At 45.4% G+C, this 15,838-nt stretch overlaps 1 protein-coding gene across 1 annotated transcript in view; it reads right to left on the bottom strand.

Annotated features, from left to right (window-relative positions):
• LOC144668040 (integrin alpha-8-like) overlaps positions 1-15,624 on the bottom strand; it is a 156,726-nt gene extending 141,102 nt beyond the window's left edge. Inside the window, exons 1-2 of the mRNA XM_078529771.1 lie at positions 15,289-15,624; positions 1,668-1,798 (exon numbers count right to left, since the gene is read on the bottom strand). Coding sequence (XP_078385897.1) covers positions 1,668-1,798; positions 15,289-15,479 — 322 coding nt within the window. The 5' untranslated portion in view covers positions 15,480-15,624. The remainder of the gene's footprint in view (positions 1-1,667; positions 1,799-15,288) is intronic.
• Positions 15,625-15,838: the final 214 nt, after the last annotated feature.

Here is a 15,838-nt window from a genome sequence, read left to right as displayed (position 1 = left end):
ACTGAAAGACAGAAAGAGTTGTTGACAGAAATGGGAAGGGAGTTAATTTGGAAAGCCCAGGCAGCTAAAGAAGATGATTTGCAGAAACGTACAGTACTCCAAGATGAAAAGTTAGAACTAGAGACCTGGAAAGACTGAAGCAGAACAGGAAATAATAAACGATATGCTGAAAAGGAACATATGGAAGAGGAACTGCATGCTGTATGGTTGGCAGCGGAGGCATCCATGAAGGAGAGCATGAACCTCAGGTCAAATCTCAACAGCACATGCTTCAGATAAAAAAGCTTAAAAAAGAAAAGAATGACGGTGCGGAGTTCAGTCAGCAAATTAGTGAAGTGAAGATGTAGCTTAGCACACAGTCGGAGAATGACTTACCGAAAACCAATAACAAACTGTGAGAAATGCTGGAGGGTTTGAAACAGCAAACATAAAATGCATGAAGCCAGTTAGAGTGGGCACAGCAAGAAGCTGGTGGAAGACAGGCAGGGACATAAAGTGGTTGGAAGAGAAACTTATGCCACAGAATCGTAACGCAGAGCTTGACAAGCACTGCCTGGCCAGAGACCGTCTGTGGCATGCTGCTTTAGTTCAAAGGAAGAGGCACAACACTTTACCACCTAAGCCATACTGCGAATAGTGTTTTTCGAGAAAAGAAGACAAGCTATGACAGGTGTTCAGTTTAATTTTAAAAGTTGATCGTTAATCTTCTTTAGTTTTGCTAATAATAAAAAAACGACTGGAACAGCTTTATTGATAAAGAGGCATTATATTTTTGAAAAGAAAGAGTTGTTATATTATTTCTAAAGAGCTAGAAACTAACTGTTACGAAAATGTACATCCACGGTGCTGTTCTACAGTCAGCTGCCGAGCAACAATATTTCAGTCCACCAGCTAGATGGAGAACTGTAGGAAGTACACTCATTGAAACTCCAGCATTTTGGGTCTAAAAGTGTGATTGTTTCGATCTCATGGGAACCAGAAAACATAATAGATGGCATCTCCAACAGTGCTGCACTCCCTCAACACTGCACTGGAGAGGAAAATGGTATCTTTGAAATAAATAGCATTTTGCATCATTAAGTTTATAAGGATTGCCTGTATACAACAGATTATAAGGGGCCACCAAAATATGCCATTATCACTAACAAACAATATATATTGTTCTCAAAGGATAACAGCAGGCAATAGACTATATTTTATATGCATTACCACCAGTAAAAGTGTTCAACATCCCATTGATATTAAAGGAAGTTTTGTGAGCCACACACCACCCCTTCCCCTCCTCCTGAATTGTATTAGGGCCGCTGTTCTAGAGTTTTGTAATATGAGAGGCCACTGCTATACGTTCTTGTTGTTTATTGGTTCCCAGATGCTGTTAATAATCATACTTTAAATTTGTAAAGAGCAGAAACTCTTTACGTTTAATTTTGCCACGCTGTCTGATTCAAAAGAAGAACCAGATTGAACTGGTTATGTAAACATCACTTCAATCTCTAGCGCAGCTGTGAAATGTGGCTCCCTGGGCGGGTCACACATAGCACACTGGTTCCTAGCTAAGTAGTTCCTAGCTATTTACAGATATTTACAGATAATACAACAATATACAACAGCTACAAACTCCAAGGTTTGCAGAGTTAACCACATTAGCTATTGAACTGATATCTTACCTTTAGTATCGAATGGTATTACACTGCACAGGTTTTGACTACTCGACCAAGGACAGAGAAACACTGCTCCACCTTCTGTTATGTCTTCTTGTGTTGTATTTGCCTTGGGGGCACCAATAAGAACAGCTGGACTGAAAACAGGCAGGAAAATATTTAAAATATGTTTTTCTATTGTAATATATTTCCCTATTGTTATTAGCATTGATTGTATCTTCTCTCTAGGCTGAAAACCTTTCAATTTATTTTCTTCTAGAATATCAATAGTTACATGAATCACTTTCCTTTGCTTTGTGCATCTAAATTTAGCTGAAGCTTTTCTGCATTTTATTCAATGTATCTTAAAGTGGCTATGTCCAAGATGAGCAAATAATATATTGTACCGTATCATACCTGTTCATATCTGTTAACCTGACACTAAAGGAGATTTCTTTGGAGTCAAATTAACTCCATCTGGTGATGGAAGTCTGGAATTAATTATATTTTCTATGATAATCTGACATATGATACATGTCTGAAGAGTTTGTGATTGCTCTATAGCCTCACTCATAAATGGAACCCAGAAAATTAGATCAGTCATTCAGAGGTGGTACTCTTTCCACGTGCCTCCAAAGAACTCTGTAACTCCTACCATATTAGGGTGTTGTCCCCTGTTGGATAGACTGCGGGAGGGTTACAAGTACCCTGGTCCACACCTGAGGATTCCCAAATCTTGACTCTGGCAACCTAAACCTAAAAGGTCTGAGTTTGGAGAAGTGCATTTTGTCCCTATGAGGAATAAGTGTAAACTCTACATTGGTGAAACAGAAACTCTCAGGAGACTTGAAACCTGATAAAAGGTTTGTGTCAGAAAGCTGTTGGAAGAAAACAAACTGATATTTGACATGACTAAATATCTGTATGGGTGTATTTCCAAATTATTAGCCCATAACTAACAGCACTTTACGTTAAGTGACAAGAAAACGTAATACAGATTTACATTATAGGCACATTTCATCTAGAACCTGAAACTGTCCTTCTCTGAACTCTTCATCAGTGGAAGATGGTAACTTAACTTTGCATTAATATTTCTTTTGTTTTCCTGCTTCATTCCAATGTCCCTCATTTCTTCCTCTTTCTCCCCTGTGTCTATATTCTATGTCTTATATAATCTGTTTTCCAACATTACTGTTTATCTGCCTTTCATTCCATGTCCTAGACCATCTCCTGGCTCTCACCTTGCACTTACATCTTTGTTTCTCTGTTTTGTGGTTCTAGCAGTATGCTAAACTTGCAAGTGACTTCTTGAACATTTATTTGAAACTATTACAAGTGCAATGATCCAAAGACAAACACATAACTCTTAACTTACTACTGAACCCTTTGAGGCCTTACTGGATCCTATGATTTGATAATTATAGAACACAGAGTAAAGAATCATAATGTAGCCTCAGTCTTCAGTTGAAAAATAGAAATATACACCCCTCTTTTCACCTCATAACTATGTGCTAATTTATATAAAGCGCAAATACAAAGGGTCTCCTACTGAAGAAATACTACAGTCAAAAAGATAGGCTATGTCTTGGGCAGAACCAATTTATTCTGCACAACTACATTCCCACTGGGAGGGATGGTTGCAAACACTCCTGTTTTTTTAAAATCATTATTTGTTTCTAGGAAGTGGGCATCCCTGGGAAGGACAGCATTCATTGCCTATCCCTAATTGCCTTTGAAAAGGTGGTGGTGAGCCGTCAATGGTGAGGGGAAAGCCTCAATTAAAATGTTAAATAGAAAATGAATCTTCCTTAATTACACAAAATCATGTAGAAATTGTAACACAGAAAACAGGTAATGTGAGGCTATCAGTCTGTGTTGTTTATTCACCACATAATCTGTATTGCATGTCTTATGTGTCCACCTTGTTCCCAAACCTGTTGATCCCTTATCATTGATCAACACCTAAGAACAACATAAACAATTTATGCTGATGAAGCACCCTTCACGTAATGAAAAGTGCTTCGGGGAGCATTATGACGTAAAGAATGACACCGAGGCACCTTCGGAGATGTTAGGTCAGATGACCAAAAGCTTGGTCAAAGAGATAGGTTTTAAGGAACGTCTTAATGGCAGAATGCAAGGTAGAGAGGCAGAAAGGTGCAGGAAGGGGATTGTAGAACTTGAGGCCTGGGCAACTGAAGGTACAGCCACAAATGATGGAGTAATTAAAATTGGAATGCACAAGACAGCAGAATTAGAGGAGTGCAGATATCCAGGAAGGTGGTAGAGCTGCAAGAGATTACACAGATAGGAGGAGGTGACAGCATGGAGGGATTTGAGAACAAGGGTGACAATTTAAAATAAGGATGTAGCTTGACTGGGAGCCTATGTAGGTTACTGAGCACAGGGGTGTTAGGGGAATAGAACTTGCTGCGAGTTAGGGCACGGGCAGCAGAGTTTTGGATGACCTCAGTTTTACGAAGGATGTGGGAGACCAGCCAGAAGTGCATTTGAATAGTTGAGTCTAGAGGTAACGGGCATGAATGTGGGCTTCAGCAGCAGATGAGCTGATACAGGAGCTAAGTTGGGTGAAGTAACATAAATGGAAATCGGCGGTCTTAGTGATGGTATGAATAGAAAATTGGAAGCTCATCTTGGGATCAAATGTGACACCTAGATTGTGAACACACTGGTTTAATCTCAGACATTACCAGGGAGAGGGATGGAGCAGTAGCTGGGAAATGGAGTTTGGAGCAGGGACCAAAAAGCTTGGCTTCAGTCTTCCCATTATTTGAGTGGAGGAAATTTTTGTTGATCCTTTACTGCATGTTGGATAAGCAGTCTGATAATTCAGCAACAGTGGCGGAGTCAAGAGAGGTGGTGGTGAAGTAGAGGCATTAGCATACAAGTAAAAATCAATGTTTGTGCCTTTGGGTGATATTGTTGAGGGGTGGCATGTAAATGAAAAATAGGATCAGGTCAAGGATAGATCCTTAGGGAACACCAGAAGTAAAGCTGTGTGAGCAGGAAGGGAAGCCATTGCAAGTGATTCCCTGTCTTTGTTTATTTGCTAAATCATGGGATGTGGCAAAGCTTGCATTTGTCGCTCATTCCTAATTGCCCTTGAATAGAGTGGCTTGCCACACCATTTTGGAGGGCAGTTAAGAGTTAACCACATTGCTGTGGGAACAGAGTCACTTGTAGGTCAGACCAGGTAAGAATGGCAGATTTCCTTCCCTAAAGGATATCAGTGAACTAGATGGGTTTTGATAACAATCAATAATAAATTCATGGTCAACATTAATGAAACTAGCTTTTAATTCCAGATTTATTAATTGAATTTAAATTCCACCAGCTGTAATGGGGGGATTTGAACCCCTTGTCTACAGAACATTAGCCTGGGCCTCAGGATTACTAGTCCAGTGACATTACCACTACACCACCAATAAGAATGGAACCAGGTGAGAATCCCACCCATCTAGATGGCAATGGAGAGAAGCTGGAGGAGGATGATGTGTTCAACTCTGTCAAAGGCTGTAGATAAATCTATAAGGACGAGGAAGGAATGTTCAACTTTGCCAGTCAGGATGTCATTTGTGACTTTGATAAGAGTTGCTTAAGTACTGTGGCAGATGCATTGTAGGGATTCAAACATGAAGTGCCGGGAAAGGTGGGAATGAAACTTGGGAAGCAACAATACCCCAACGACTTTGGAGAAGAAAGGGAGATTGGAGATGGGATGGTAGTTGGTGTGGACGGTGGGGTCAAGGATTGTTTTTTTGATGAGAGGCATGATGATAGCTGATTTCAAGGATATAGGGAAAACACCTGAAAAGAGAGATGCGTTTACAATATTGGCTAACATTGGGCCAGGAGGGGGAATTGGGTGATCAGCAGTTTAATGGGGATAGGATCGAGGGAGAAGGATGTGGGTCTCATGGACAAGATGAATTCAGCAAGGGCATGAGTGGAGGTAGTAGAGAAACTAGAGAATAATGTGAGTTCAGGGCTAGGGCGGAGGGAGCATTAAAGCAAGTTTGGCCGGGTTAGTGGAAGGGAAGAATGGAGAAGGGGCAGCTGATCGGATTGTCTCGATCTTACACATGTTGGAGGTGAAGGTGGAGGGCAGAGTGGAGAGAGGTCGAAGAAGACAGTTTGCAGCAGAGAAAAGAACCCAGTGATAATCTTTACATCTCAGGATGATCACTCCAAGACCCCAGAAAAATATTGTTGACTCTGATTGCTTCAATAGGACCCGATAGTGTTTCAAGTAGTCCAACCAGGTCTGGTGGTGGATGACTGTCATGGCACAGCCGATGGTAAATGCTGAGCTTTTCAAATCCCAAAGGGAAGCTTGAAATAACTGCCACAATTGTTTTGCAATTTGTATATATTTCGAGATGTGTGCTTTGAATTCAGCAGTAATAAGAGCACCGACTCGAATAGGTTTCTTACAAAACTAAATGAAACCTTTATTAAATTTAAAAAAAAAATGATTTTAAGCACATACATAGATTTACAAATACTATTATGATAACTCCTAGCTCCCATAGTTAATCTAATTCCCAGTTACACCTCCGTTAAGGCAACAGTAAGACATATATATTTTAAAAGACCCAGGCAAAGTTACACAATACCCTGAACAGTCAAATTCAAAGTGAGTTTTCTTAATTACGGTTCTTGCAAACAGCGGTTTGAGGCTAGAGGCTAGAGACTTTTCACATGTGTTAGATCGTAGAATGCCTTCCATTGCACACAGCCATGTTTCATACATATTTTCCCCTTTGAATGCAAATTCCCATTGTTTCACCATGACTTTGGACTTTACCTCACTAATAATAAAAATCTATCATAGTACCAATTTTACTAGTAATCTTCGGGAAGAATAAACACATTGGAGTTGGCAGAATTTTACGTTTGTCAGGCGGACGGGCCTGACCCAACTGCCGGCGGGCACAGAGCCGATCGCTGCCATTTTGCGCGGGTGGGCCAATTAAGGCCTGCCCAGCGCATTACGCACTCCGTGGACAGTGGGATTTTCAAATTTGCAGCTGGCATGCACAGACCGCCAGTTCCAATGGGGAACCAGCAGTCTGTATGAAGTAGGCTAGACAGCCTCCTTTATGCTGTTCACCATGGCCAGTGACCACTGCAGGGGATTTGCACAGTGGGCTCCAGAGGAGGGCAGGCCAGAGGAGGAGGACAGGCTGCAGGGTAAGCCAGTGGGGGGCCAATGTGCCCCTCGCTTCTCTGATGCCTGCCTTGCTGCCCTCCTCGAAGAGGTGGCAGCATGGCGAGAGGTCCTGTTTCCTGAGGATGGGAGGAGGAGGGCCCCCCATGTGATGAAGTGGGTCTGGCAGGAGGTGGCGGAGGTGGTCAGCTCCCAAGATGCTGTGCGGAGCACAGGAACCCAGTGCCATAAACGCTTCAATGATTTGTTGCTCTCTGGAAGGGTGAGGACCATGTCGCTCTTGGCCATTTAACCCAGCAGGTAGCCTTAGCCTTTGAGGCCCCCCCCCCCACAACAATGTCTTAGTGTCGTTACTGCATTGGGCATTTGGCGCACGCTGGATGGGAAAACAGATAGTGACCATGCTTACATCAGCCTTAGTGGTTGATGAGAAGATGGGTTCTCAGTGCAGCATATGTTGGTGTTTGTCGCATTTGAGTAGTCTGGGGGCAACCTGCAGGGGAGGCAGCTAGACACATACTCAGAACTCCAACACATGTCTTATTGATGGTGATGAGATAGTGGAAGGGGAGCCTCATGGTGTCGTGGCCAAGAGCCATCTGCTGGCCTCGGCGCCGCACCTAGTTGTGCCTCCTTGCCATGGGCGCTAAGACCCGTGTGTTATTCAAAGTGATAGACGCCGAATGTGTCCAAGGTGGCCGTTGGGGGAGGGGGTTGGGAGCAGCCGTACTATCTTCTGGGGACTGATCACCAGTAGTGTGGACAGGAGCCGCTGGAGGCCTCAGATGGGCCACTGTGGTTGGGGTGCGGCGTGCGCGTGCAGAGCACATGAGCGATCAGCCCCAATAAATGCTCTTCTCTGTTCTGCAGGCAAAAACAGATCACAATAGCCGGGAGCATTTGCGGACTGGTGATGGGCACGCCGTGCTACAGCACATCACCCACTTCGAGGAGCAGGCCATGGAGTTGGGGAGGAGGCAGGTGGCCAGGGCGGCAGGTGTCAGCGAGGCTGGGGTACAGCATCAGGTATTTGAGGGCCACAGTCCCATCCACTCTGTCTCCCCACCATCCAAAGCACTGATGATTGCTGCAATCGTTAATGCAGCAACACTGCTCATTCACAGACTGATACAGTCAGACGTGTGGGTCATACACAAAGGTCCCTCAGCCCCTTGAGGATGTGCGTCTCTAGCACCTTCCAAAGTCGCCTTATCCCATTTGTGACCACTATCCCCATGGCCTAACATGCCATGGCATCGCTGCTGCACATCCAAAGACTTATTGCACCTTAGGAGGGTTTGTACCTCCACCACCCTTTCAGCCAGTGCGTCCCACATTACTCTGTCCAAAAGGTCCTCAGCACCTCACCTGTCAACCTCATGGCACTCAACTTAAATAAATGCCACCACTTTAGTCATCCCTGCGCCAAGGGGAAATGTTGCCTTCTGTCCACCTGTTCTATGCCCCTCATAACGGTATGAAGGTCAATAGTGTGACCTGTCAATCTCCTGTGCTCCACGGCAAATGCCGCAAGTGTTTGCAATGTTTCCTCATAACTCCAACTCTCCAGGCCAGCATGCATCCAGGTCAGGAACCTCTGCACTCTCCCCACTCCAATGCCATCCCTCCCATGAAGAGCAGGTCACAACTGAACGCAGGAGTGTAGATATGGCCTCGACAGCGTTTTCTGCACTTGCAACATGACCTCCCTTTTCCTCCATTCTATTCCTCGGCTAATAAAGGCAAGTCTGGCTTTTACCTTGTTAAACGCCTTATGTTCCTGTTCTGCTACCTTAACGGGTCTACCCAGCAAGGTCCCTGTAACCGTCATGACTTCCCACGGTCCTACCATTACTCATGTATTCCCGTACCTTGTTTGTCTTGCCCAAGTGCTTAACTGCACACTTATCCACATAACATTCCATGTGGCATTCCTTGGGCCATCTGACCAGCCTGTCTGTATGTGCGTGTAATGTTTGGGCCTCCACCCCACCAATGTTCATCTCCTTAGATTCTTGAAGTTTGAGTGCATTATGAGCTGGGGGAGAAAGGGATGAAAGGTGTTACTGACTGAACACTAACTGATGCACTGTCCTTGTTGTTAATTTCAGTATCACCACCATATGGCCACCAGCAACAAGTCCAGAGCTCCCTCTTCACACCTGAGGGGCGTCACTTGGCACTTGCGTCACATCCTTTCAGCCAGCCAGGCACCAGGGCAGCGACTATCACATCGGTGGGGATTATAACATCGGCTAGTGTCCCAGGGCACAGTGGAGAGGGCACTTCACAATCGCTGGAGGAGATGGCACGGACAGAGAGTGCCGATGGCGCCAACAGCCGGAGGACTGCAGGGGACCAGGCACATGCTGAGTCCGGCTGTGATGATGTGCCTCTGGAGATGTCAGCCATGCAGCAGCTGCAGGACAAGCGGCCGGGTGCGCGGGAGCATCTGGCAGGGTTGCATGAGGGTGTGCTTCACTTGGTCTCTGTGGTGGAGGAATCCAGGCAGAGTGTCAGTGATGGCATGAACCTCAGGACAGAGCATCAGGCTTCCTCCATTGAGAGATTGGCGACTCTCATGGAGAGGGGCTTCTAACAGATTTATCAGCATCTGATTGGGTTACGCTCGGACCTGCAAGCCCTCACAGCGCTAATCGCCACAAGTGGTCATTCTCTCAATGTGGGAGATGTTCTAGGCACCAAGTATTGCCACTCAGTGCCCATCCACCTGTGATGAGCAGGGAGGTCCAATGTGACCTCACGTCGGCGCATCAGCTGCCTGTCGTTGCTGCGAGCTCCTCTCAGGGCGCTCCGGATGAGGGCAGCAGCTCCTCCGCCCCTCTGCCAGTGACCGTTGCATCCATTGAGGCTGCGACAACTGGGGAGGTGCCAGTTCTGGAACTGACCACTCCCACCCAGGTGGGGCCATCACAGGCTCCACGGGCCAGAGGACGGCCGCCAAGGTCATTGAGGCCAACAGGACAGCCGAGTCAGCAGGCTGTCTCACAAGCCACTCCCAGCGATGGGGCGGCACCAAGATGAGGCACCTGCAAACGTAAGCATAAGGCACCTTAGGCACTCCCCGGGTATGTCACTGGTGATTTTCTGTTGCCCCTGGATTAGGGAATTTATATTTGTCAACGTCGGAGCAACGTTTTGTTTTGTTTTTTGTGGCACCATCTGATGGATGGGAATAAATTCCACATTTGTGACCATGGCTGAGGGTGTTTCCTTTGTGCTGCATTTGTCTGTTTCACAGGCATATCATGAGTGTTTGAGTGGATATTGATGTTTCTGTACCAAGCCCTTAGTTGCAGCTGATGAGGTGGAAGTTGCAGCACTTAACTGCTGCGCATGGATGCACCAGGCAATGCTGTTCCTGCAGATCCATTTGTGTGGAGCTAACTGAAGGTTCGTTGGATTAAAGTGTCCCGGGTGTCCCTGCCTCCTTGGTGTAGATGCGGGTTGGCGTGCTGCCCCTCATCATCGCCCTGTGCTTCCTCATCCTCTGAGCCACTGCTGGATTCATCATGTGCAGCCTCATCCACTGTGTCAAGGTCTTCATCGTCAACTGCATCCCCCCTTTCCAGCGCAAGATCGTGCAGAGTGCAGCATGCTACCACTATCAGAGAGACGTGACCTGGGGGCTACTGGAGTGCGCCCCCTGAGCGGTCCAGGCAACGGAAGCGCATCTTGAGAAGACCGATGGCTCTCTCCACCACAGCCCTTGTGGTGCCGTGGCTCCTATTGTACTGCTGCTCAGCTTCTGATATTGGATGGTGGAGAGGCGTCATGAGCCACCTTCTGAGGAGATAGCCCTTGTCACCCAGCAGTCATCCATCCAGCCGAGCCGGAGCACTGAAGAGCTCCGGCACCTGGGAGTGTCTGAGGATGTAGGCGTCGTGGGAGCTGCCTGGGTACCTTGCACAAACTTGCAGAATCTGCATCCTGTGATCACACACTATCTGCACGTTCATGGAGTGGAAGCCCTTCCTGTTGATGAAGGCACCGGGCTCACCTGCTGGCGCCTTGATAGCCACATGTGTACAGTCTATTGCACCCTGGACACGGGGGAAGTCAGCAATGGCCGCGAAGCCTCTGGCTCACTGTGTCTGGCTTGCCTGGTCTCAGTGAAAGTGGATGAAGGTCAATACCCGTCTGAACAGAGCGTCTGTAACCTGCTTGACACAAGTGTGGACAGCTGATTAGGAGACACCACAAAGATCACCCACCGAGCCCTGGAAGGAGCCAGATACATAGAAGTGGAGAGTAACTGTGACCTTCAGAGCCACTGGCATGGGGTGTCCACCCACACAGAAAGGAGATTTCTCAGGGCCAATCATCTGACAAATGTAGTTGACTGTTTCCCTTGAGAGTCGGAGCCTCCTTCGGCACTGCACCTCAGTCATATTGAGGTAGCTGCTTTGCCGCCTGTAAACCCTGGCAGCAGGATAGTGGTGTCTTCTGCGGCTCCTTCCGCCTTGGACAACCTCTTGGCCCTGCGCCCCTTGTGCCTGCACCTGGCCTCCCAAAGGTGGCTCCCCTAGAGGCTGATTGCCCAATCCTGGCCTTCTCCTTATTCTATCCCTCCCTTCCTCCTCAGAGGAGCTGCCTCCAGTGGAGATGTCAGAACCCATACCCAGGCTAAATGGAGGCCTCCGGAAAGCTGCAGGCCCGAGAAAGATTACTGTCCGCAGAGTGCTGAGCTGAAGCTTCAAAGTACAGAGAAATCTGTCGGAAATCGATCTGAACTGCTACCAATCACACAGGCAAGTTTAAAACACTTTCTGCAATAAATACTTCACATAAAACATTGACAACCCCTCTGAGCCCACATATCCCACCCGTGGATGAGGTTTGTTTAAAAATCACTTACCCGCCTGCCCATTGTGCCCATGCGCCGAGCTGAAGATTGCACGGGCGCCTCAAAATCAGCGTCGATTGCCGAGTTAAGGGCCCGACGTCTGCGAGCGTCATTTTAAGCGCTGACATGCGGGGCCCACCACCCGCACGTCATCCATAAAATTCTGCCCACTGTTTCTTAACTTCTCCTGGCTAAGTGAAACATTTCACCCATTCTTTTGAATTCAAGCTAGTCTGGTTTATTTAAAAATGCAAATATTCCCTCTGCACCTCACATTCTAAAACTTCACCCATGTTTACTTATTTAACATTTCAGACCCAGCTTATTTTCTGATACATCAAAGCCTTTAGACCAGCTGCCTTTAATTCAATTAAGTCACTCACACACACACACACACACACACACACACATACACACCATTATTGCTCTACTTTACAATAAATTCCAATAACAATATGAAAATGATTACATCTTCCTGACAATGATTAAACCAGTTTCCCCCATATCCTTACAAGACTGCGTCCCTCAGATTTAAGGGAGCTATACAGGTGGTATAGCTGGGCTGGGAGAGAGAGCGTAATGCTATAATTGGGACGAGGACAACAGTGGTGGAGGTAAGAGTGCCACTGAGTAAATCAGTAAATGCAAAAATGTTGTGGATGGATGGTTGGGATTTTGTAAGTGAATCGTGGGGGATCATTTTTTCCAGGCACTGATATGGAAAGGAACAGGGTTGGAGTGTGGAAGGGGGGTGTGGTTCATGAGTGATACAAGGAAAAGGTCAGAGATGGTCTTATCTATCATCGATTTTGCTGCGCACCCGCCTCCCTGAAAATTTAAGTGGAGCGCGGTGACGCCGGGAGTTCTGCCCGATGTCACCGCGCGTCATTTTACGCGTCCCCCGCTCGCCGACGGGAACATCCTGCCCCTAGTTTTAAGTTCCATGTGCAGTTGCAATTTCATTTTTTTTAAATTAATTTTCTGGATGTAGGTGTTGTTTGCAAGGCTGGGATTTAGTTGCCTTCAAAAGATGATGGTGGGTCTTCCATTTGAAGTAACTGAGTGATTTTCTAGATAACTTTAGAAGTCAATTAAAAGTTAATTATGTTGATGTGGGGCTGGAGTCACACATAGGCCAGACTGGGTAACATCATCAGGTTTTACTTCCTGAACAAACACTGGTAAAACAGTCTGGATTTTACCACAATTTGACAGCTTCACAGTCATTTTATCTGATTAACAGGTTTTTACATTCAGAGTTTCCTCAAACATCCGGTAGTAATTGTAGCTTTAAGGGATGTAGTGACTGTAGTTTTAAGACTTATTGTGTTGTATAGTATCACGTGACAGTCTGAATGAATCAGCTCTAAGCGTGTGGAACCTTGGAGTGTGAGTTCTTCTTCTAGTTGTGGAGTTGATGGAAGCATGTAACTGCTGCTGCAGCCTGTAAATAAAGCTCAATGTTTCTAATGAGAAACCTATCTGGAAAATCAAGTCCATAACAAACTGGTGATGAGGATAAATCGGGTCTGGCATTGTCCCTCGCTCAGCAACTATGAGTATCTTGTTTAAACAGAAGAAAAGGAAGATGTACTCATCAGATATGCCACATTTTGGCAGGATTTACCCCTTCAAACCATCCACAATGAATTGGTGTCAATGTGTAGAATGCCTCAGGTTCTATTTACAGGCAAACAAAATAACAGGGGAGGAAAAGAGGAGAGCAATTCTCCTAAGTGTTTGCGGGAGTAAAACCTATAATTTAATCTGAAGTTTGATGGCCCAAAACGCCTCCGATCTTAAGACTTTTGGTGAATTGGTAGACCTCGCTAAGGGACACTTTCAACCCAAACCCTCAATCACCATGCAGAAGTTCAGGTTTAATTACTTGGGGGGAGACCATTGTTACATACATGGTGAAATTGAAACAACTGACTGAATACTATGATTTTGGGGAGACCCTAAGTGACATGTTCAGGAATCTTTGGTCTGTGGTGCAATTCTACAATGACTATTAGCTGAAGCAAACCTTGATTTTAAAAAAGCATTGGAAATAGTGCTCGCGATGGAAAATGCTGATAGCACAGGCTATACAAGGTGCACAAAATGACACTGTTTTCCAGTTGGGGTGGGAACGGAGAGCTGGGAGTGGTGTGAAAAACCAGAACTCCTCCGTGAAGCAGGAGACAGCCCCCTCTACCCGAAAATTTAAAATAAATACAGGAAACAGCTCAGCAGAAAAATTTGAAAATGAATCATTAAGGGTGTGGAAACAGCCTACTCCTGAAACTTGCTGTTTTAAAGAAGTGGAGTGTTATTTTTGCCATAATGGAGGGCACATACTGAAACATTGTAAAGCAAGATTGAGACAGACTCCCAGGCAGCAAACTAAGTTAATTGAAGTACATAACGTGGAAAAACCAGAAACCACCAATTCAGATATTTACTCCCTGTTTAATGTAAAAGTAGGGAATACAGAGCCAATCACTGTTACTCTGCAAGTAAATGGAAAACCTTTAATGATGGTAGTGGACACTGGCGCTTCAACCATCGGAGTGGGAGAGCACACCTTCAAATATCTAAACAAGGGTACTCCGCAATTGAATTTGGAGCAGACTTCAGCCAAATTGAAAACTTATACTGGCGAAGCTATCCAAGTGAAGGGTATTCCCACTGTACCTGTTTATTATAAACACAAAACAGCACAACTCCCAGTGATGATAGTAGAAGGCCCAGGACCAAGCATTCTAGGTCATGATTGGTTGAAAGAAACTAAACGAAATTGGTCTGAAATTTTCCAGCTACTGGTAGGAGGACTGCCCGAGCTGCTTAAGAAATACGACAAGGTTTTCCGAGATGAACTGGGGAGAATCAAAGACCGACAGGCTAAGATCTACGTTGACCTGGTAGCAAATCTTCATTTACTTAAAGAAAGGCTGGTGCCATACGCTCTGAGGGAGAAGGTTGACACCAAATTGTACCATTTAGAGAGGCTAGAGGTCATAGAGCTGGTTTAATTTTCAGAGTGGCAGCACCCATAGACCCTTTCTTAAAACCGCATCAGACCATCCCAATCTATAAGCTAACAGTAAACAAACGTGCCAAGTTGGACAAGTACCCTATCCCCAAGATTGAGGGTCTCTGCGCTAAATTAACAGGAGAGACAACTTATACTAAACTAGATATGAGTCACGCGTATCAGCAACTGGAACTGGATGATATCTCCAGAGAGCTGGGACCATAAACACCAACAAAGGGTTATATCAATATATACATCTGCCCTTTGATGTTTCTCTGGTCTGCACGATGGAGAGTTTGCTGCAAGGACCACCTCAAATCGTGGTCTACCTGGACCACGTCCTAACAACGGGGTTCATGGAAGCTGAACACTTGGCTAATTTGGAGGAAGTCTTAAAACGATTTTTGGAAGCAGGGGTGCACTTAAAAAAAGAAAAGTGTACCTTTCAGGCAAGCGAAGTCATTTATTTCGGCCACCGGATGGATGGACCTTGTGCATCATTTTGCCAACTTCTTGAACAATGAACTAAAATTCAACCTGTAAAAGGTGAAAGCTGCAGGAAAATACTTACACCCCGTTACCGGGCAAGTAGAACTCAACGGAAAATCCAAAATAGCTTCCTTCAGGTCCTGAGTAAATGGCTGGATTCTCTGTATCCAAGTTGAATGCATGGAGGTGCAATAGTAAAAAGGGAAAAAATGGCAAAATTCCCATCAAATACCAAAGGGGCAGTTTCCAAACTGCTCTGGGTCGCGGTTGCATTTTCACAGATCCTTTGTGCTGGCATCAAACAGAGCTGAAGGAAAATAAAGGTTCAGTAAGTGTCTGCTCATCGGTCACTCCCTCAGCTAAGGAAGGAAATTACATTTGTTACTTCTCTAGTTTTTAGATTATAGTGGTTAAGCATGATCCTTGTGATAACATGTATCAGCACATGTTGTGACATGCCTCTGTAAAAGTAAAATGAGTATTCTGGTTTGCAAAGATGACTGTATTTTCAGTCTCACTCTTTTGAAGGTATTTACGGACTGTGTGAGTGGACGTACTGCATGTATCAATGCGATAGGCTAGTAAGAAGTGAGAAAAAAAATTAGAGCAACAATTAAACAATGTACAAAAGA

Source organism: Cetorhinus maximus, chromosome 25 (assembly GCF_964194155.1).
Source record: "Cetorhinus maximus chromosome 25, sCetMax3.hap1.1, whole genome shotgun sequence".
Taxonomy (NCBI): Eukaryota; Metazoa; Chordata; class Chondrichthyes; order Lamniformes; family Cetorhinidae; genus Cetorhinus; species Cetorhinus maximus.
The sequence above is the reverse complement of the archived record's forward strand: the minus strand, read 5'-3'. Positions and strand labels throughout refer to the sequence as shown.